Source organism: Phyllobates terribilis, unplaced genomic scaffold (genome assembly GCF_046119375.1).
Source record: "Phyllobates terribilis strain yellow unplaced genomic scaffold, ASM4611937v1 Scaffold_7__3_contigs__length_470593459, whole genome shotgun sequence".
Taxonomy (NCBI): Eukaryota; Metazoa; Chordata; class Amphibia; order Anura; family Dendrobatidae; genus Phyllobates; species Phyllobates terribilis.
In genome coordinates, this window is record NW_027362767.1 from 430,645,999 (window position 1) to 430,669,537 (window position 23,539).

General features: G+C 45.0%; 1 protein-coding gene across 2 annotated transcripts; it reads left to right on the top strand.

Moving 5' to 3' along the window:
• The first annotated feature begins 1,629 nt into the window (after nt 1-1,629).
• On the top strand, nt 1,630-8,593 carry LOC141155236 (carbohydrate sulfotransferase 4-like). Of its 2 annotated transcripts, none has more exons than XM_073642033.1 (2): nt 1,630-1,742; nt 1,916-8,593. In XM_073642033.1, the coding sequence occupies exon 2, from the start codon at nt 1,997-1,999 to the stop codon at nt 3,152-3,154; it is 1,158 nt and encodes a 385-aa protein (XP_073498134.1). In that variant the 5' UTR covers nt 1,630-1,742; nt 1,916-1,996; the 3' UTR covers nt 3,155-8,593. The 2 variants fall into 2 exon arrangements, with proteins under 2 accessions (XP_073498134.1, XP_073498135.1); XM_073642034.1 differs by having other exon boundaries at nt 1,673-1,742; nt 2,118-8,593.
• Nucleotides 8,594-23,539: the final 14,946 nt, after the last annotated feature.

The following is a 23,539-nucleotide window of genomic DNA, read 5'->3' on the forward strand; positions in this document are numbered from 1 at the left end:
TCATGAAGTATCTACAGAATTATCAGTAAATGTCTGAGTCAGATAGCAGCTGGTCCAATCTTGAGACTAGGGCCCCCATCACACACTGTCAAATAGCTGCACATCGCTGTGGTAGGATCAACATCCATAACACATTTATGGTATATTCTGTTCTGTCCTTTTAACCCCTTTGGGCTCAGGAGCTGTGTGATAAAGCCAGCATCTGCTACTGTTAGCAGCAACCATTGCTAGCTCCAATCACTGCTGTTTAACCCCTTAAATGCCTCTGACCATCCCCAATTAGGGTACCCATTGCCTCACTACAACATGATCTCAGGGTGCAAGGCCCCTCCCTATGTGTGAACATAGCTATCAGGTTTTGCTGCGTTTTTAGTGAAAATAAGCAAGTACAACAGTATGTGAGACACATTTATTTTTGTGACTTTAGCATCTTGTCTTGGTCACTGAGGTGGTAGTTTGTATTATGAGAGTTTAATTAAATTAGTGATGTGTTCAGTGTAAACATTGGTTGAGCTATGTGTGAGATTAAACAATACCTGTGGCCCAGGGAGTTGTGAAATTGAACAATGCCTGTGCAACTGAATGGCAGACCCCATAGTGTGAAAGTAAATAGTGTCATACAAACTCAATGCACTGCCAGTGTCCCTGAACAATTCATCTCCCCCACTGTAATGCCAAAACCAGAATGAGATTTTTTTTTTCACTGAACTTTATGTAGATGCATAAAAGAGACAAAAGGACAGTGAAAAAAACGCACAAAAAAACAGGCAAAAAAGCAAGAAAAATCCTGAACAATCTCCTGGCAAGAGATCAGGTTTTGCTGCAGAAAAAAAATGCTGAATAAACCATGATATGTGAACACAGCCTTTAAGTCATGTGTACACAAAACAACATAGTTCTATTTCTTACAGCTTCTAATTACACCAAAAATATAACCTTACATTTAGCCCAGGGAGCGTCCACAATTTTTAAAAAAATTAGTCCTGCACTGGAAAAAAATCTTAGTGGGATTGTATAGGGGAAAAAAACATTCAACAATTTTCGGGGATTTTTGTTTTGACACAACTTTATTGCTCTGCACAATACCGATATGTTCATACTAAATTAATATTTTTTTACACAAGAAAACACTTTTTTTAAATTGTTCTTACATCGCCACATTCCATTATATAATTATAATGTTGCATTATGTATTATAATAGTTGATGGAGTTGAATGTTTTGGAGCGATAAATTGTAGTTTTTTATTGCTACATACAACTTTTTAATGAATTTTTATACAATTTTTTTTTTACTAGGCAAAAAACCATCAGGAAGTAACATCCCTGCATCCTTCACCCGTACATTAGAGCCATTGGAAGACAAATCTGTAAATTTAAATTCTCTTTTTATTTTTATAAAAAAAAATACAAAAACTGAATCCCTTCAATATCTCGTTACATTGTGAAACCATATAATAATAATCATTTATAACCATTTCTAATAAAAAGTACACAACAACTTTGCTCGGTGAGGTCTGGTAAAACCATCCCGGAAACTTATCACCTAACTCATTTCTCTAAGTAACAAATAAGGAAAAAAAAGGAGGTCCAAAGAACACAACATGTGATAAGAGTCGTAGTCTGACGTAAATGAAAGTTTTATGGACCATTCGGCTATCTCTCTTGTTAATGAAAAACTGCAGTCCTCATTTATGGTCCGGTCAGTTTAGACATGCAGCTGCCGTCGTAAAGTCTCCAAAAGGTATGGGCATGAATCTTCATAGAAAGTCGCTAATTGCAGAATTATGATTTTACATTTCTAATTTTAGTTAATATTTTGGGGATTTTCGTTACTAAATCTTTGTTTTTGTTTGTTTGTTTTTTCCCCATTTTTTTAAATTGTGTCTTCTTCTCCATTCCCTTGCTCCTTTTCAGTGATTCTTTGTCAATACATTCTTGGGAGAAGTTTCTTCAGCTTCTCATGCCTCGGTTTCCGTGATCCCAAGAAACTTCCACATGATGCCTCTACGCTTTCATTTTGTGTTTTTATTACTTTTTATGTCCTTTTCACTCTTGTACATTTCACAATTCCTCTTCAGCAAATCCTCTTGTTCTTCTTCCTTCTCTTTTTCCAAAGCTAAGCCTGTGCACGTCCTCATAATTTCTTCTTGGAGATCCGGCTCTTCATTCCTTGGACAGATCTTCAACCACCACGAGGATGTCTTCTACCTTTTCGAGCCTGGTCATGCTGTCTGGATGAAATTTCAGAAAGAAAGTTCAGAGCTTCTGCATTATGCAGTGAGGGATCTCCTCCATTCTTTCTTCACATGTGATTTCTCCCCCCTCCATCATTACCTTCCAAAGGGAGGAAAATACATTTCAGAGATTGGATTCTTTGCAGAAAGTCGAGCTCTTTGCACCCCTCCAGCTTGCACTGCCTATATCCCAGCTGAAGGCTATAGCAGGCAAAACTGTTTTCTCCGATGTGTGAACTCTTCCATGGAAAAAATATCGAATGTCTGTCAGATGTATTCTCATGTGGTTATGAAAACAGTTAGGATCCTGGATCTTTCCGTCCTTCTTCCACTTTTGCGGGACCCCAATCTGAATCTAAGAATTATTCATCTCGTGAGGGACCCACGAGCAGTTGCCTTATCAAGGAACAGCTTTGTCCTTAACATCGAGAACCAAATTTTACTTAAAAATGAAGTTGTTTCTAAGAACAAGAATGATACAATGAGTGGAGTCATGGCAAAGATTTGTAAAGCTCAGACTGATATTAATGCGCTGGCCAGATCCTCCAAGTTCATGAATGGTCGCTATATGGTCATGCGTCATGAGGATTTGGCCAGATACCCGGTCGAAAGCATGAGACAAATGTTTGATTTTGCTGAGCTTCAAATAACTAAAGACATGGAACAATGGATGTATAACATCACCCATGAAGAGATTCGAGGAACTCAACGATTCATGCCCTTTTCCAGAGTGTCCTCGAAGGTTATCGAGAAATGGAGAACTGCTGCTGATTTCAATTTTGTCCACCAAGTTCAATTAATGTGTAAGGGATCTATGAGAGTGTTTGGTTATTTGCCAGTAAGATCAAAGGAGGACCAGAAAAATTTAGATCTGGACGTATTAGAGAATGATTGGTCTTCGACAAAATTTACCCAGTAGAAAGAATACTGAAAAATTAATAAAAGAATGTCTATATTATTATAAAAAATACTCTTAATAAGTAAATTATGATATTTATATGATATTAACATAGTGTCAACAAGTTTTTTGTACATACCAAGTAGAGGTGACTGCTTGCTTTGTATCCTGAAGAACCCTTCTTTAATGAAGCTGTCACTATCTTACCATAAGATGATTCCTGCTGTAGTCCATCATTTACACACAATATGGCCCCAAGCTCAAATTCCCGCAAGTCAACTCAGCCAAAGGAGCATGATATTTCTAAGGTAATATGTAGAAAAATGACTGCCGGATGCTTATCTCTGGAAGATTTTGGAGAATACTTCTAAATACAATTGAAAAATTGCCATTTATGTAATATAATGACATTGCAGTTTCTATTTTTCCATCCAAAAAAAACAAAAAATGTACTGTATTGTAATTTATTTTAGTAATTGCCCCTATATTGTGTCAGTTTAGAGATCAATGTTGATTATTAACTTAGTGGCTTTCTTTAATGTTCTCCACAGTGGCATCAAAGAACTGTCGCTGTTCACCATAACTTTCCTTATAGAACGTCCTATAGAAAAAACAAGAAATCAGTTACACAGACGAAAGAAATGTTTAGAAAAATGTCTAGTGTCTAGTGAAGTTGCTATTCTCTAGTTTTTTCACATCTTTGAGAAGTTGATAAAGTGAATCTCCAGTCATAGGCCACGGCCCCACTATCAGTATTTGGTCAGCATTCGGTCAGTATTTTTTCTCAGGAGTGGGAGACAAAACCAGGTGAGGAACAATCAGAGAAAAGGTATAATAGAAACAAGTCACCAATTCTGCATTTATCACCCACTCCTGGTTTTGTCTCCCACTCCTGAGAAAAAATACTGACCGACTACTGACCAAATATTGATAGTGGGGCTGTGGCCATAGGTACGGCTAAGTCTCCTGCCAAAATTCATGAATTGTACAGAAATAGTACATTGTCTATATAACACAGTAATACTATAGTAGCCAGATAATCTCGCTGGTAGACTGTTAGACTGGTCACTTCGCACAACCTGCCTTCACTAGTCCCCGTGTACTAGCACTTCTTACTACTTCATTCCTGTACTATTTCCCATGGTGACAAACGCAGATTCTAAAGAGGGTGTAATATCTTGAATCTTCCACCCTCTCTCTGTAAAGTCCTCCTTGGACTTTCTCCTATCTCTACATTCTACAATGCTAGTGTAATTCACCTTCATCCACTGCCTTGTGTGTGCTTTCCTCCCCATCTACTCTGATAGAGTATATGCTGTGATGTGCCCTCTCAGAAAATTTGGATGCTTTTCCCCCCTGCCCATTCTTTGATCTGCCATTTGTGTCCTACTACTATTCACTGTTGCTATGTCTGAAGGCCCCCATAGAGATTAGATCAAAGTTGGCCAAACATGTTGATATTGCTAGGATCAATGAGTCTCTCCAAAAGATGTTTTTGGGGAACATAAGGGTCAGGTAGTTTGATTTATTCAGTAAATAAGCCACTGCCTGTGCAATATAACAGAGGCTTTCTCCACTTTCCACCTTGAAAACACAGGAATGTTCTGCCAAGCTGAACATTTTTGTGTATGGGGAGGTCAGGAGACAGCTGAAAACCGAATGAGAGTTCGGCCGTCATCTATTGAGTGTACATGGCCAGTTTTATACTGATAGGGTGGACAGGGAGGACACAAAGAGTTGACAATCATGAGAATTGTGATGTCATTTTTGGGGCAGAACTGGTCTCTGCATGCCGGGTATTCTTACAATGCACACTGACAGTGCGCTACTTGCTGAATTGTCACTTTTAATCAGAGTCGGCGAGAGAGTGCACTGTCACTGTGCATGCTGCCCAGCCCCTGAAAATGAGGTCACTAGTGATGCTGTGTTTCAGGGAGGGAGCAGAGACTGAGGCAGTGACTGCAGCCTCTGTTCCATGATGACGCTTTGTTTGCGTATCCAAGCACTGGGGATTCTCAAAGGAAGTCTCATCAAAAAGGAAGTAGTAAAAAAAAAAAATTAAAACAGTTACATTGTGCAGTGAAGGAATGATGGGGACTTTTTAATTAAAGTAAATATATTACATTATGGCATTAAATAGAGATTTAGGATGAAAATGAATGTGGTTTGGACCACCCCTTTAAGTACATTATCATTAGCCAAATTTGAGACATTTTTAATGAAGACTATCAAGAAAGTTGCCTACTTTGCATTTAGGATGTGTGACATATGGGAAGTTTCTGTCTTCCTAACACAATAATTTAAAAGAAATAAAGAAGATAAATTTGCATAAAACATAATGAAATAGGCATAATTGAATAATGTCCCAAGATTTTCCCACTTTTCGTCAATGTAGTGTAAACTTATTCGTATGGAATGTAAGTGACACATCAGTGAGTGAGAAGGTAATAATAGCTGCCGGGCTGAGAAAGATCCAATTATTAAGGAGGATTACAGACACGTCTGATTCATCATCCTCATTAACAGCTCATAATGTCAAATAAAATGAAAAGGTAAAAACAGAAACGTTCTCCTGGACAAACTTAGGACAAAACAGTACAGTAACATATTACTAATTAACACATATATTAATAAGTTACAGCCACAATTAAAGGTGTATGGCAGCTAATACAAGTTACGACATGCACAGAGACCCTGGGACCCAAACTGATCGTCAGAACAAGAGAGTTGCACGTGTCTATTGCTGCTCTACCCTGCATAAAACTACTGCCTGCTGTGTACAAGAATATAACTACTATAATACTACCCCTATGTATAAGAATATAACTACTATAATACCGCCCCTATGTACAAGAATATAACTACTATAATACTGCCCCCTATGTACAAGAATATAACTACTATAATACTGCTCCTATGTACAAGAATATAACTACTATAATACTGCCCCTATGTACAAGAATATAACTACTATAATACTGCCTCCTATATACAAGAATATAACTACTATAATACTGACCCCTATGTACAAGAATATATCTACTATAATACTACCCCCTATGTACAAGAATATAACTGCTATAATACTGCCCCCTATGTACAGGAATATAACTACTATAATACTACCCCCTATGTACAAGAATATAACTGCTATAATACTGCCTCTTGTGTACAAGAATATAACTACTATAATACTGCCCCTATGTACAAGAATATAACTACTATAATACTGCCCCTATGTACAAGAATATAACTACTATAATACTGCTCCCTATGTACAAGAATATAACTACTATAATACTGCCCCTATGTACAAGAATAAAACTAGTATAATACTGCCTCTATGTACAAGAATATAACTACTATAATACTGCCCCTATGTACAAGAAAATAACTACTATAATACTGCCCCTATGTACAAGAAAATAACTACTATAATACTGCCCCTATGTACAAGAATATAACTACTATAATACTGCCCCCAATGTACAGGAATATTACTAGTATAATACTGCCACTATGTACAATAATATAACTACTATAATACTGCCCCTATGTACAAGAAAATAACTACTATAATACTGCCCCTATGTACAAGAATATAACTACTATAATACTGCCTCTATGTACAATAATATAACTATTATAATACTGCCACTATGTACAATAATATAACTACTATAATACTGCTCCTATGTACAAGAAAATAACTACTATAATACTGCCCCTATGTACAAGAATATAACTACTATAATACTGCCCCTATGTACAAGAATATAACTATTATAATACTGCCCCTATGTACAAGAATATAACTACTATAATACTGCTCCCTATGTACAAGAATATAACTACTATAATACTGCTCTATGTACAAGAATATAACTACTATAATACTGCTCTATGTACAAGAATATAACTACTATAATACTGCTCTATGTACAAGAATATAACTACTATAATACTGCCCCTATGTACAAGAATATAACTACTATAATACTGCCCCCTATGTACAAGAATATAACTACTATAATACTGCTCCTATGTACAAGAATATAACTACTATAATACTGCTCCTATGTACAAGAATATAACTACTATAATACTGCTCCCTATGTACAAGAATATAACTACTATAATACTGCTGTATGTACAAGAATATAACTACTATAATACTGCTCTATGTACAAGAATATAACTACTATAATACTGCCCCTATGTACAAGAATATAACTACTATAATACTGCTCCTATGTACAAGAATATAACTACTATAATACTGCTCCCTATGTACAAGAATATAAATACTACAGTGGCATGTAAAAGTTTGGGCACCCCTGGTCAAAATTACTGTTATTGTGAACAGTTAAGCAAGTTGAAAATGAAATAATCTCTAAAAGGGCTAAAGTTAAAGCTGATACATTTACTTTGTATTTTCGGCAAAAAAAATTTTTTTTTTTTCAACTTTTACATTTTAAAAATTACAAAAAGGAAAATTGTCTGATGCAAAAGTTTGGGCACCCTGCATGGTTGGTACCTAGAAAAAAAAGAAAGCAAACCAAGATATTAGTCAACAATAATGTTACAAATTTATTATTAAAATTACAAATGTGCAGTGGTTGTGGAATGATGCTGAAGAAAGGCGCATGTCAAGGAATGAAATAGATCATATTGAAAGGGAAGAACAGTGAGTATATGGTTTTATAGATTGATTAGTGAATGAATCTAACAAATAACAAAGCTATAGTTGGAATGATGTATCATGTATTTACCGTAGTATACAGATGATGCGGGTTGTGGTGACATGCGCCCACCCCTACGCGCGTTTCGGTATGCCTTCGTCAGAGGGTGGATGCATCTAGTATGTGTATTACATCCAATAGGAGAGGCCGCGGAGGGTGTGACGTGTGCACACACAGGAGGCTCAGCGTGCGTCACAACATCTGTGTCTTGTGACCTGTGATGCCAGAGAAACGGAGGACACCAGATGTGGAGGCAAGCAAAGTGCAGTGCATGCATGCGTACTACCATCCGCAATAACACTAGTGGATGTTCATAATGTGCAATGGTATTGAATAACATAAGGTTCCTCCAAATGACCACAAGATGGCAGTGTGTAAATGAAATAATAATTACCAGCGTGTGTGATGTCCTAGAAAAACAAGAGCAATATGCATAAATGTATTATGCGAATGTAATATGCAAAATGAAAATTGAATGATGTTTGGTGAAAAATATATATAAAAAGTGCAAAATGTGCTAATGGTGAAAACATAAGCAAAATAAAATGCAATATAGCAGATATAAAAACAAAACAAAAAATATGATACAATACAATTACAAAGTGCTACTGTGCAGATGTGTGGTAAAAATACATTGATATACATGTACAGTATATGCATTTTTCATATCTTATATAAAATAAAATGTAAAAAACTGCAGCAGCGCTGCTGCTATAGTACGATCAGATAGGCAAAGAGCCGCAATCTCAAAGCACCGTATGCCCTGGTGCAAATAATAATGAAATGATAAAAAGAAGAAAAGAGATGCGCTGCAAACCACTCATAAAATACCAAGAGAGTGATTCCTACCTGTCTAAGAGAAAATGGTAGTTCAAATGAAGATATACGCGTGCGGCTTCCAGGGGTCCTTTGAAGAAGTCACAACTGCAACTAGAGGTGATAGACACTCACATAGAGACTCCGGCACGTGTCTATCACCTCTAGTTGGACTACCATTTTCTCTTAGACAGGTAGGAATCACTCTGTTGGTATTTTATGAGTGGTTTGCAGCCCATCTCTTTTCTTTATATAAAATAAATATATAAATAATGAATGAGGGGATAGTGTCCGAAATGTGCTAGATCCTAAAATGTACATTTGTACATCTGTACATCTTGCAGCGGATGCAAGAGATGGCTGCAGCCGGGGGTCACGTGATGCCCGTGAGCGGTCAGCGATAGAGCCGCTCACAGGCAATAAAGAACACACAAGGTAATACCAAAAAAACTTCTCTTCCCAGTTTAAATACCTTGGGGGAATATTAAATAGTATTGGACAACTTCTTTAAAGTCCTGGAGCGCTAGGAACCACCCAGTCACCCAGGCATTCTTCCCCTTCCTTTCCTTCATCCATCTCAGGAGCGCATGATCTGATACTAGCCTGAACTTTTGGCCAACCAGATAATATCTTAGTGTCTCAATTGCCCATTTGATGGCCAAGCACTCCTTCTCTACGATAATGTAGCGCCCCGAGGGTTCGGTCGCTACAGAGGTACTGCATCTCACCCAGAGGTGCGATATCTCACTTCCAGGTAAGGATGGAGTGTGGCTCAGGACCCTAACACCCACATGCATTACACCACATTTCCGGGGGACAGGGCGACAATGCTCCCAAGAGTGAGCACAACTGTCCCTGATCTCTGGCTGGAGTGGGGGGAGGGAACACCTAGAAAGGGGGAACCCGGTAGTGTGTGGGTGGGGAGAGTAGATCCTGGGTGCACTGAGTAGGAGCATATAAAAGGGAGGAGCCATCTTAGGTTCGGTGGTCAGTCTGAGGAGAAGTGACAGGGAGCAGGGGCTCTGCTTGAGCTCTGCTCCAGAGGCGGGCCTAGTAAGGAGGCCTGAGCCTGGAGGAGAAGAAGGAGAGCAGGAAAGGCTCCAGGAGTGGAGTGAAGGGACCCCAGGGGTGCGGACCGGCCAGTCGCCACCGTACGCCCGCCGCTACCAGAGTAGGGGGGTCAGGCCAAGAAAGGGAACCGGATCCCTCAACTAGTGGAGGAGAGCAACTACCCTCAGCTAGTAACCGGAGGCATTGTACTTGCACGGCCCCTCACTACACCCGTTAGGAAGGCACCATATAGGACCCAGGTAAACGGAACATACGTTTGCCCGCCAAGGCCCGAGGCAGCTGGACAGAAACGTGGTCACTTGTAGGGTACAACAGGCCAGAGAAAGGACACACGAAGGGGGTCCTGAAAAGCATTCCAAAGATACCTGGGAGTTGGCCGAGCCCCTCACCTGGTGAGCACAGTACGACGTGGGCAGCCATTACCTGCGCAGAAGTGGCTTGGAGTGTAAAACTGTGAGTAAAGACCCTGGGCTGCATCACTGGACTCTGAGTCATTACTGTTGCTCCTGCGCACCATCACCCCCATCATCTGCACTCACTGCCCTGAGGCTATACTCCTCCCGTGGGGAGTTATACTACCCTCTGCTGCGCACACAACACCAGCCTCAGCGGTCTGCCCCGCAGCGGCGGTTCCCAGTGACCGCAATCCACGGGTGGCGTAGTCGGACATTCAACATATAGACTATCCCTTTGGTTTGACCGCCCTGGACACGGACCGGGTCGCCGCCACGGAGACTACAACCCCCAGCATCAAACAGAGACCCGGCTCCGTATATTCCCTCACCCACACGGCCCAGGGGGCGCGTCAACTTTGGCGTAGTTGGCAGGATCGAACCCAACCCCTTATCATCGGGTATTGCGTGCCTAAGAGACTGTTTCACTGTATTGAATATGGCGCCCGCCCCAGAAGAACAGACGCCATGATATGCGCGCCAAAAGACAACAAGAAGCCACCTCCCATCGTGGGTCAGGTCCCAGAATGGTGCCAAAGACGGAGCCCACCCCCAACAGCCATGAGTGCGGCTGTAGAGATGTCCATCAACGTGGGGGGGCTGCCCCTGAGAGTGATTGTCAGAAGATTGCCCCAGGACCACCCCCAACAGGGGCGGAAGGACAAGAAAACCGAGGGGCAGGGTGTGGTTTGGATCAGTCTTGGCAGACCACACCCGGAGATGGCGAGCAGCACCAGCCCCAGTACCCGTGCCAGTGGCCTACTGCAGGCCAAAGCGGCTCCGTGTAGCCTCACGGAGCTGATGGCCCAGCTCCCCGGAGAGGACCCTGAATTCCTCCGGGCTGGACTGGAGGATTTGGACCGAAGGATGGTCCAGGCGCAGCAGGAGGCCATCGCGGGGTGGAGAGAAGAGATGGGCCGGCGGGTCGCGGCCCGGCAGTGAGAGGCGCTGCAACCACTCGACATCGTGCCTGCCCCTGAGGATGGAGGGAGACCAGTGGAGGCTGCGAGCAGCGCTGCAGAGGGAGCAGGTAAGGGGGACGCCCCTGATACCAGCCAGGACGCCACCAACCTGCCCCTGGACCCCGTCGCGGAGCCGATCGCCCCGGACGCCGCTGCACCTCCTCCTCCACTCCCGCTGCCTGCACCTAGGCCCAAAGCCCCAAGCGAAGCCGCTGAACCAAGTCCCACGCCGTGCCCCTTGATCCCGGGTACGGCCGGGAGCGGCCCGCTCCAGGCCCGGTCTCAAGGCCTGATGTCCCCAGGCGCCTTCCAACAGCGAGCGCCCCCGGTCCCAGCACTACCATCCCTAGGGACCGACCTATACAGCCAGCTCGCCGTGCCTCATAGAGAGCCGGTCCCCCTGCAACGCGGATGGGTTTACCCTTGCCACCGGAGGGACCTATCCGCAGGGGCCGAAGCCCCGCTTGCTCCGCTCCTGCCCGCTCTGCAGCCAGTCACCAGCCCCCAGCTCCCGGATGAGGAGGTCCAGATAGAGTGGGACCATACCGGAGAGGACCTAATGGGGTTTTCACAGGAGACGCAGGCGGACGCAGCTTGCAGGCGGGAGTTCTGCCGCCGCGAAATTGAGCAGCTGGAGAAGGAAAAGCGGGCGCGGTGCCAGAGGCAGGAACAGTTGCAGGCCCGTAGCGCGGAAGAGAAGACCCAGACCCGCCGAGACCCCCAAGCTGCACGCGGTCCCACAGTAACCGGGATCGTGGTCAAATTCCACCAGGAGAAGGGGTGGGGTTTTATTCGGGACCCGACGACCGACACCGAACTTTTTGTTAATAGAAGGGATGTGGAAAGCTGTCTGCCCGAGGGTAACCCGAAACGGGATCTCTTCCCAGGAGATCGGGTATCATACACCCAACATCGAGGACTGCGAGGGTGGTACGCTCTTAACGTCCGGAGAGTGGAAGAGCACTGCTACCCTGAACCCTGCTATGCGGAGGACCCGGATGTGGATGAGCCTGAAGAGGATGAGGCGCAAGGATACCGCTACTAAAGAGCAACAGAAACTGTATATACACTGTGTTCCAAATTATTATGCAAATAATATTTTCTCAGATTTTCCCAAATTACCTATATGAATTGCAGTCATTGTAATTTTCCAGTCAAATAACTATTAGAGTACAATTGAAAGGTTTTTGTACAAACTGCCTATGATAACAGTATATTTAAAAAAAAATAAAAAACTCAAACTGCACTCAAAATGCATGTTCCAAATTATTATGCACAGCAGAGTTTTCAACCTTTTCATTTTAATAAAGAACAAAAAAATGGTCATTTTTGAAATTATAAGCATTAGCAGGTTATTACAAACTGAAATCAAACAGTTTTCAACTCAAAACTTTATTCTAGGTGATGTTACATTTGCACATAGGACCCCTTGTTCGAAAGGAGCTTCTGAACTCTCTCGTCCATTGAATTTGTCAGGTTTTGGATGGTTTCTGCTTTAATTGTTTTGCATGAGGACAAAATACCCTCCCAGAGCTGTTGCTTAGATGTGAACTGCCTCCCGCCATCATAGACACTCCTTTTGATGATGCTCCAGAGGTTCTGAATGGGGTAGAGGTCAGGGGAGCATGGGGGTCACACCATAAGTTTGTCCCCTTTTATGCCCATAGCAGCCAGAGATGCAGATGTGTTATGTGCAGCATGAGACGGGGCATTATCATGCATGAAAATGATCTTGCTGCGGAATGCACAGTTCTTCTTCTTGAACCATGGAAGGAAGTGCTGTTTGAGAAACTCAACATACATTATGGAGTTCATCTTTATCCCTTCAGGGATCCTAAAAGGGCCGACAATCTCTCTCCCCATGATTCCAGCCCCAAACATTACTCCACCTCCTCCTTGTTAGCGCTGTAGCCGTGTTTACATGGGGTGTCCATCAACCAGCCATCCTCCACTCCATCCATCTGGACCATCGAGATCATTTCATTGCACCCCAGTAGCAGATTGGGAAAACTAGGCAATGGCGTAGTTTTTAGTGTGCTGATTTGATCTCATGTTATTGCCGTCTGTGACACCTTTGTCAGGGCTTCTGTGCCTGTTCTAGCTAGCGCTGCTGATGTTATTAACAATTTTTAGAAACCTTTACACGCTCAGATGCGGCCAAGTTTCTGTAGCACGGTAGTAACACAAAAATAATTTTTTACTGTGGAGCCCTGAATACAGCAGAATCTCACCGCAAAACAATTACAAGCTCAGATGTGGCCTAGTTTCTGTAGCATGGTAGTAACAGAGCAAATTTAAATTTTATAGTGGAGAAGAATATCAGCACCAAATAATTTAAAGCTAAAATGTGGCCTGCTTTATGTATGACAGTAGTAAGACAACATATTTAGATTTTATCATGTGAACCCCTGTATGAAGAAGAATATCAGCACCAAAGAATTAAAACATGAAATGTGGGGACGTGGCCAGGACCTCAATGTGAGAAGAAGTGTGTGTGAGGAGCTCCTGCTGAGCTGAACACAATAGAGGCATAGAAGAGGCAGAGTGCCGGCATTTTCACCTCAATTACAGCACACATGGGGCCATGACCTGCTAGGACACCGGCATCCACTCCAGGGCCAGTGATAGCGACCGCACTGGACACCTTTCTTCAGAAGGACTCAGCACCTCATGGTGTCCCGGAGCCATCTTGGCTGGAACAGACCGGGCTGCAGCGGCCTCAGACAGAGCACAGAGGTGAGGGGAGTGGGAACCAATCTCAGCTTGCAGCCCCTGCTGATGTGGATTTGCAGGGGCACCTAACAGCAAAAAGCCGAGGCAGAGCTGTGAGAGTCGTCTCCTCTGCAAATAAGACTGTTACAGCTCACACGAGGTGCACATCAGAGCCCCCCTCCCCTTCCTCCCCACAGACAATTGCACAGATAATGGCATGTGCTGCTGATCATCCCCAGCCCCCATCAGAAGACGGAGAGGCAGCCGGAGACTGAGGGAGAGGGGAATATTTTCACTGTCCATGGTAAAGGGGGTGGAGACTTGTCCTCTTCCCCTGGCTGTACTGAGGATGAATGGGGGGTTGGGAGCCTGCATCCCTGTGCCCCTGCATGGCAGAGTTACCTAGAGCATTTACCCTCCAAGACAGACTTCAAAAACCTTATAAAGGAAGTCAAGGATGCCTGCAGGTCAGAGATTACTTGTGTGAGACAAGACCTGAGGCACTTGGCAAATCGTATAGAAATACTGGAGGATGATCATAATACTACTAGAGCTCATGTAACCAAACTACAACAAGTGACCACCCAGCAAAAATCAGTGATGCAGGATATGCATGCCCACATTGAAGATCTTGATAATAGGGGAAGAAGGAGCAATATACGGGTGAGGGGTCTCCCCGAATCGGAGGGGGTGGAGGATCTCAGAGCTATACTTCAGGAGATCTTTAACTCTATCCAGGGTGATAGTCAGCCTGCCTCGATCAAATTTGATAGAGCTCACAGAACCTTGAAGCCAAAAGGTACTACAGCATTTCCGAGGGATGTAATATGCGGCTTGCGTGACTTTGAGCTGAAAGAAAAGATAATGGCCAAGGCAGGGGCCCAGAAAGCCATAAAGTATAGGGGGGCAGACATCAAGCTCTTCCCAGACCTGTCTAGAATTACCCTGCAGAAGAGAAAGCATCTTAAACCTCTGCTCAGCATGCTCCTGGATAAGAAGATTCCCTATAGGTGGGGCTTCCCCTTTGCTTTAATAGCTCGCAGGGATGGGGTGTCAGCAGTGCTCCGCTCTATGGGGGATTTGGCCAAGTTTTGTGGGGACCTCCAACTAACAGCACCGAACATTCCAGAATGGGACTATCTTCTCCCCCCGGAGGCTCCACCTCCCGTATGGCAAAAGGTGGGGAGGCGGGGTAAAGAGGGAACGACACCTCGCAGGCCTGGGGAGCAGGGCCCGCCCTCTGGAGTGCATAAGAATAACTATGGTTGACTGTAAAACCCGCTTGAGGGTTTACTTTTTGTCTTTATCGCTCTTTTTCACTTACAAGCCGGTACTCGACGTCAAGTTCTGAAATACCTATGTTTGATATTTTTCTATGCCTTAAATGAATGAATATTTTAAAGTGTCACTTTGACAACCTGTTTATAAATGCTCAGTGGGGTTCCTTGGGTTTTGGGACAAGGATTTTGGTTATTGTTTCTCTTCTCACAGGAAGTTTTTTTTTTTCCCTTTTTCTGGACTCCCTCCAATATATTTTTCCAAAGGGTTGTTGGACAGCAAGGACATTGTGATTTCCCTTAACTGCATAGTACATTTTTGAAACTTAGTGGGCTCACCTTGTGCCACGGTAACAACCCTTCTCCAAGAGTTACTCTGGGGAAAATTGTTCTGATCTGTTTTGATATTTGTACATGTTTTCTCTTAATGTTGGCTTGCTTCAGTCTGCGTCTCCCCTGCATCCCACTGTCTTTCCCCTCCCTCCTTTTTACCTTTTCTTTTCCTTATCAAGAGAGCAGGGGTCATTCATGAAGCTCCATGGCAGGTCATTATGGGGTGGGAGGCTGCAACGATTGTCAGTGAGTATGATTATAAGCAGTAGTTCACCTTTTCTCACTAGCAATGGTTAAGTTGATCACTTTGAATGTAAAGGGGCTTAATTCCCCTAGAAAAAGAAGGCTCACACTGCAGGAGTTGAAGGCTCAGAGAGCGGACATTGCCTTTTTACAGGAGACCCATTATGACCAGAGTGGGACGTTTAGATTTGTGGCCCATCATTACCCTTCTGCCTACTCTGCCTATAATAATAATAAAAAGGGTGGAGTGGCCATACTTATATCATCTTTATGTCCAATTCAAATCTCTAAATCTCATGAGGACCCGGCAGGTAGATTCTTGATACTGGAGGGCTTTTTTCAGGGCAAAGCAATAATATTGTGCAACATTTACGCCCCAAATTGGGGCCAAATACCCTTTATTTGCAAGGTTCTAACTAGCCTTCGACGGCTGCAGCCTGGGGCATTGTTGGTGGGGGGGGGACTTTAATATCCCGTTCTCAGAAATAAATGATAGGCTTGCTTTGAGGGGGAACCCGCCATCTGCTGGTTCATCCCGATTATCATTGGAATTTAGAAAATTGATCCGGGCAAATTCCCTTTTTGATATGTGGAGAACAGATCATCCCAAAGAAAAAGCTTACACTTTTTATTCAAATCCGCATCAGACTCATACCAGAATCGATTACTTTTTTGCTAATATTGTCACACTTAGAATGCTAGAGAATGTGGAGGTGGGGTCCATAACATGGTCGGATCATGCGCCGGTAATATTAAATTTAAAGTTGGGTCTCAGTTCCTCCAGAGCCTGTCACTGGCGACTGAATGAATTTCTGGTAAAGGATCCCTGTATTCAAAAATCTTTGTTGGCCACTAGGGACAAATTGAAGGATCTCTCCATCCGTAAAGTGGAGAAGATGCTTGTATTTTCAAAACAGAGATATTATGAAAAAGGGAACAAGGCCCATACCTTGTTGGCTAGGCAATTGCAGCATCGCTCTGTGGCCGCGGCTCCTCGGGCTCTTAGAGACGATGAGGGAACTACCCACTATGACCCGGGGGAATTGTCAAATATCTTTTATAAATTTTATAAGAAATTATATAATCTTCAGGACCCACTGGCAGGCAATCCAGAATATAGGCGATCAGAGATAGACAGCTTTTTTCGGAGGATTAGTCTGCCAGTTCTTTCAACGGAGGCACAAGATTCCCTTAACAAACAGATCACTCTTGAGGAATTAACTGACATTTTGAAAGATTTGCCCCTGGGTAAGTCACCAGGCCCGGACGGTTTGACCTATCTATATTATAAAACTTTTGCGGATATACTACTCCCCTATATGGTTGACCTTTTTAACTCCTTCCTGACGGGAACCCCGATTCCTAGCTCGCTGTCTCATTCATATTTGGTGTTAATTCACAAGGCTGGTAGAGATCCCCTTGACTGCGCCAACTATAGGCCCATAGCCCTCTTGAACTCGGATTTAAAAATATTTACCCATCTCCTTGCAAATAGACTGAATGTCTGGCTTCCGCACATGATTCATAAGGATCAGGTGGGGTTTGTGCCCTTCAGGCAGGGAGGAGACAACACAAGGAGGGCTGTGGACCTGGTGGATGTGGTCAATAGGAATAAGTCTCGGGCGCTTCTCCTCAGTCTTGATGCGGAAAAGGCTTTTTATCGCCTTAATTGGCCCTTTATGTTTGAGACAGTGAAGACTTTTGGGATATCGGGTGCTTTTCTAACAGCACTAAAGGCCCTTTATTCTTCTCCCACGGCGTCCATTAAACTTCCCCATTGTGTATCACCCAGTTTCTCTATAGCAAATGGTACAAGGCAAGGCTGTCCTTTATCCCCACTCTTGTTCGCCATGTGTATCGAGCCTCTAGCGGCAGCAATAAGAGTCAATCCTGACATATCGGGGGTGGAGGTAAGGGGTAAAGTATTTAAAATTTCCCTATTTGCAGACGATGTGCTACTGACCCTCACAAATCTGCATATCACCCTCCCTAATCTTAAAGTGACACTTTGGGAATATGGCATGATCTCAGGTTATAAGATTAATTCTAAAAAAACAGAGGCACTTCCACTAAACCTTCCCCATGAAGAATTAGATCATCTTAAGCTGAATTACAAATTCCGGTGGAAGTCAGAGAGTATCAAATATCTGGGGCATAGGCGGATTATAATGAGGGCAATCCGGGCGACCGCCCGGGGCCCCGAGCCTGCAGGGGGCCCGCGGCTCCGGGCGGGGTGTCTAATGCCGGATTGCCCTCATTATATGTGCGGGCCGCCACGGCACATACCGGTAGCAGTGGCGGGAGGGGGGGCCCCGGACCGCTCCCCCAGCAGCGGCCGCCGCTACTTCTTCATCGGCCGGGCCAGCACTGCAGCAGTTAACTTCCCTGTGCTGGCCCGGCCGCGTCACTGCTAGGAGACACGGCCCTGTGCGCGGCCGTGTCTCCTAGCTGTGACGTCACGCAGTGCGCACGCGGCCTGCAGTGCTGCACTGAAGAGCCTGAGGACTGGAGCCGAGCCGGGGGATGGTGTGTGTGTGTGTATGTGTGTGTGTGTGTGTGTGTGTGTGTGTGTGTGGGCAGATGTCATTGTGTGATGTCTGTTTGTGTGTGTGTGTGTGTGTGTAGGCAGATGTCATTGTGTGATGTCTGTTTGTGTGTGTATGTGTGTGTGTGTGTGTGTGGGCAGATGTCATTGTGTGATGTCTGTTTGTGTGTGTGTGTGTGTGTGTGTGGGCAGATGTCATTGTGTGATGTCTGTTTGTGTGTGTGCGTGTGTGTGTGTGTGGGCAGATGCAGGGCCGGCTCCAGGTTTTCGTGGGCCCTGGGCGAAAGAGTCTCAGTGGGCCCCTTTAACACATACCACGATTCATGACGCACAGATGCCGCAGAAAAATATATATATAATACAATACAGAAGATTTCACTTCTTACATTACATGACCGATATATTTATTGTAAATTCTACAATAGCTCCGAAACCGGCGAATCGCTGCATACAGAATACTGGCCCCCATAAAATGCTCCATACAGGATATTGGCCCCCATATAACGCTCCATACAGGATACTGTCCCTCTTATAACGATCCTACAGGATACTGGTCCCCATATAACGCTCCATACAGAATACTGGCCCCCATATAACGCTCCATGCAGGCTGTGCCCCCGTATAATGCTCCATCTAGGCTGTGCCCCCACATAATGCTCCATGCAGGCTGTTCCAACCACATAATACCTCATGCAAGCTGTTCCCATCACATATTGCCCCACGCAGGCTGTTCCCCCCTTATAATACCCCATGCAGGATGTCACCCCCCCTTATAATGCGCCATGCAGGATGTCACCCCCCTTATAATGCCCCATTCATTATGTCACTCCCCTTATAATGCCCCATGCAGGATGTCACCCTCGCTTATAATGCCCCATACATTATGTCACCACCCCCATATAATGCCCTATGCAGGATGTCACTTCCCCCCATATAATGCCCCATGCAGTATGTCACTCCCCCCATATAATTCCCCATGCAGGATGTCAGTTCCCCCCCTTTGAATGCCCCATGCAGGATGTCACCTCTCCCCCCCTCTTATAATGCCCCATGCAGGATGTCACACGCCCCCTCCCTTATAATGCCCCATGCAGGATGTCACTCACCCCCCTTATAATGCCCCATGCAGGATGTCACAGCACCCCCCCTTTTAATTCCCCATGCAGGATGTCACACCCCACCTTATACTGCCCCATGCAGGATGTCACCCCCCCCTTCCTTATAATGCCCCATGCAAGATGTCACTCCCAACCCCTTTTAATGCCCCATGCAGGATGTCACACCCCCCTCCCTTATAATGCCCCATGCCTCCATACATTAAAAAAAATAATCAAATACTCACCTTACTTCTTCTCACCTGCTGCCGCTGCTCTGGACTCCAGCGTCGCCGGTGTCTTCCCACTCTGCACTGTGACGGCTCAGGAAAGAGCGCGGTGAAAAGACGTCACCGCACCCTCTGACCTGAGACGTCACAGTGCAGCAGCCGCGAAGAGACTGGAGCGGCTGCGGAGGCACGGGGAGAGGTAAGTGATGAGCCGCAGGCTGTAGGGGCCCTGAGGCCCTGAGCAAGCGGGGGGAGCAGGCGCTGACACCGCTCTCCTCCTCTCACAGGTCCCATAGCGCGGCACAGTGCTAGACAGCGGTTGGCCCCCCCCCCGCTTGCTCAGGGCCCCGGCACTCGCCCGTGTGTGCCAGGTGCTGACGCCGGCCCTGGGCAGATGTCATTGTGTGATGTCTGTTTGTGTCTGTGTGTGTGTGTCTGTGGGCAGATGTCATTGTGTGATGTTTGTTTGTGTGTGTGTGTGGGCAGATGTCATTGTGTGATGTCTGTTTGTGTGTGTATGTGTGTGTGTGTGTGTGTGGGCAGATGTCATTGTGTGATGTCTGTTTGTGTCTGTTTGTGTGTGTGTGTGTGGGCAGATGTCATTGTGTGATGTCTGTGTGTGTGTGTGGGCAGATGTCATTGTGTGATGTGTGTGTGTGTGTGTGTGTGTGTGTGTGTGTGTGTGTGTGTGTGGGCAGATGTCATTGTGTGATGTCTGTTTATATGTATTTTTGTGTTTCAGATGTGTTTATGCGTGTATGTATATGTCTGTATATGTTTGTGTGTGTGCGTGACTTCGTGCGGCCTCCTGCTGAGTATAGTTGGCGCCGTGTGGCCTCCTGCTGTATCTGGGGGGGCGCCGTGCGGCCCCCCGCTGTGTATAGGTGGTTACGTGCGGCCCCCCGCTGTGTATAGATGGCTACGTGTGGCCCCCCGCTGTGTATAGATGGCTACATGCGGCCCCCCGCTGTGTATTGATGGCGCCGTGCGCCCCCCCGCCGTGTATTAATGGCGCCGTGCGGCCCCCTGCTGTGTAGAGATGGCGCCGTGCGGCTCCCCGCTGTGTATAGATGGCTACGTGCGGCCTCCTGCTGAGTATAGATGGCGCTGTGCGGCCTCCTGCTGTCTCTGGGGGGGGCGCCGTGCGGCCTCCCGCCGTTTATAGATGGCTACGTGCGGCCTCCCGCTGAGTATAGATGGCGCTGTGCGGCCTCCTGCTGTCTATGGGGGGGGCGCCGTGCGGCCTCCCGCTGTGTATAGATGGCTACGTGCGGCCTCCCGCTGAGTATAGATGGCGCTGTGCGGCCTCCTGCTGTCTCTGGGGGGGGCACCGTGCGGCCTCCCGCCGTGTATAGATGGCTACATGCGGCCTCCCGCTGAGTATAGATGGCGCTATGCGGCCTCCTGCTGTCTCTGGAGGGGGCGCCGTGCGGCCTCCCGCTGTGTATAGATGGCTACGTGCGGCCTCCCGCTGAGTATAGATGGTGCTGTGCGGCCTCCTGCTGTCTCTGGGGGGGGCGCTGTGCGGCATCTATACTCAGCAGAAGGCCGCACGTAGCCATCTATACACGTATACTCAGCAGGAGGCCGCACGTAGCCATCTATACGGCGCCATCTATACACAGCGGGAGTCTCAGTGCTTTGCAAGAGCAGTCAATAAATTCTGCTTGACTAATTCTGAGCACCATAAAGTCTGGTTCGCTTCTAACCTGCTGTCTTCATTTTCAGCTTGCTGAATTCTAACTCATTTACTGTCATTCGAGACGATGCCTTTGCTGGTCTCTTTCACCTGTAAGTGCTCCACTTAATGTCATATTTTTGATTCTGTTCTTCTTCATCTTTTGGCATGTGCAATTGTATGAGCAAGTATTCATATGAATTTATGACCTACTTAAACCTTCGAGGACCTTAAATTTTATTCAATCAAATTTTTTTCCAGTTTAAAACTATGGGACATATATGTGCCTTGGTCCTCAAAGGGTTTTTAAAGGGGCTGCAAACATAAATACGAAAAAAATAATTCAATTAGTGCTTTTTGTGTTCATTTAATTTTTATTTGAAGTCCATTTTTTTTATATACCTTGAAATTAAGCCCTACCCCATGGAATGAAGCCCTACCTACATGACATCTGAGAGCTACATGGATCCCGCTTGTGAGGTGCCTGTGCGTCACTACTATTCAGTTTTAGGGTCCACTCGCTAAGCCATATATTCTCTCATGCAAGAGAATAGGGCCAATTATGCTAATGACACTCGGCTCAAACTCTGTCAGAGCTTCAACTGAATGTGATCCGATTCTCTCGCAGCACAGATATGGAGAAGATGGAGAACTTACTTTCTCCATCTTCTCCATAGTCTCTGTGAGTGTTCATCGGACTGCACTTGGATGACATCCGAGAGCAGTCTAATGTTTTACGTGCACCCAAAGACTTGTATGGGTGCACATGGTCCGAATATCGAATGAGATTATTTTCTAATGCCAATAATCGGAGATCTGCACTGTCCCATAGTATAACATAGGGCCGAGTCCTATCCGATAAAACATCACATAGCATTCGGCCGTGTTATACGACAGTGTGAGCGAGCCCTTAGAGTCAAGGAATATTTACATGCAGATGATGATATTACTCTCCCAGTGTATATTTTTTTAGGCGAGTTCATAGTAAATGCTTTGCCTTTTTGACATGTGATCAACTAAAGAACAAGAAAGATTTAGGACTTCCCCTATAGAGAAACGGAAAATAGTTTGGAGGACTTGCATGTCCTTTTTTATTTATTATGAGAAAATCATAAAAGATCCCGTTTTTTAACCATGCTGTGACTTTCTGCTGAGGGAGAGGGAGAGAGCTGCCCTATTCAGAGTCTGTAATAAGACCTGCTGACAAAAGTGTTGAAGATACAGTCTAATGTGAATTAACAATGAAAAAAAGTTAATTTCACAAATGGCTTGTATTTTTTTTAAAACAAACTTTTTTGTCTTTACAGCTCCTTTAAAGGGAATCTGTCATCAGGTTTTTGCCACTTAATCTGAGAGCAGCATAATGTAGGGTTAGAGGCACTGATTCCAGTAACTTACTGGGCTGCTTAGTGTTGTTTTGATAAAATCATTGATTTGTCAGAAGGTAATTATCACTAGATGACTAGTAAGTTCTGTAGGACCCCACCCCCATCACTGATCAGTAGATTTCTGTGTAAACTGAGCATGGGCAGAAAGCTGCCAATCAGTAGTGTGGGTGGGGCTATACAGAGCGCTATCTGCCCCAATATTGTGCTGCTCTCAGATGAGGCAGCACAATTAATATTGTGCCAAATTAATTTCCCGTGAACTATCACATGATCTATCACAGGGGATCATGTGACATGTCACGTGATAAATCAGGGGGGGGGGGCCGCGCCTTCTAAACTGCCCGGGGCCCTTGCTACTCTTAATCCACCCCTGATCTGGGGATTAACATAACGTCAGACTATGTGACCCTGTTTGCTCATAATTTTCCGCCCCTTTTTAAAGAATTGAAGGGTCTTATGGTCAAGTGGGCCAATCTTCATATCTCATTTTTGGGGCGGATATCGGCGGTGAAAATGTCCCTTATTCCCAAACTCAACTACTCTTTTGAAACTCTGCCAGTTGGGATTCCTATGGGGGAGTTGAGGGCTCTCCAATCCTGTATAATGAAGTTTATATGGAATAATGTGAAGCATAGAATCTCCAAGCAGGTACTGATCTCGGGGAGGGAGCAGGGATTGGTTATCGGTCCCGGATGTGGCTAAATACTATTGGGCGGCTCACTTGAGAAGGATTCCCTCGTGGTCATCCCTTTGGGCATATAATAAGTGGACAGAAATTGAAAAATTATGGATGGCCCCAGTTCATCCGAATTCACTACTGTGGTCTGAGAAATCTGTTAAACTCCAAACCACTTTACTGGGCC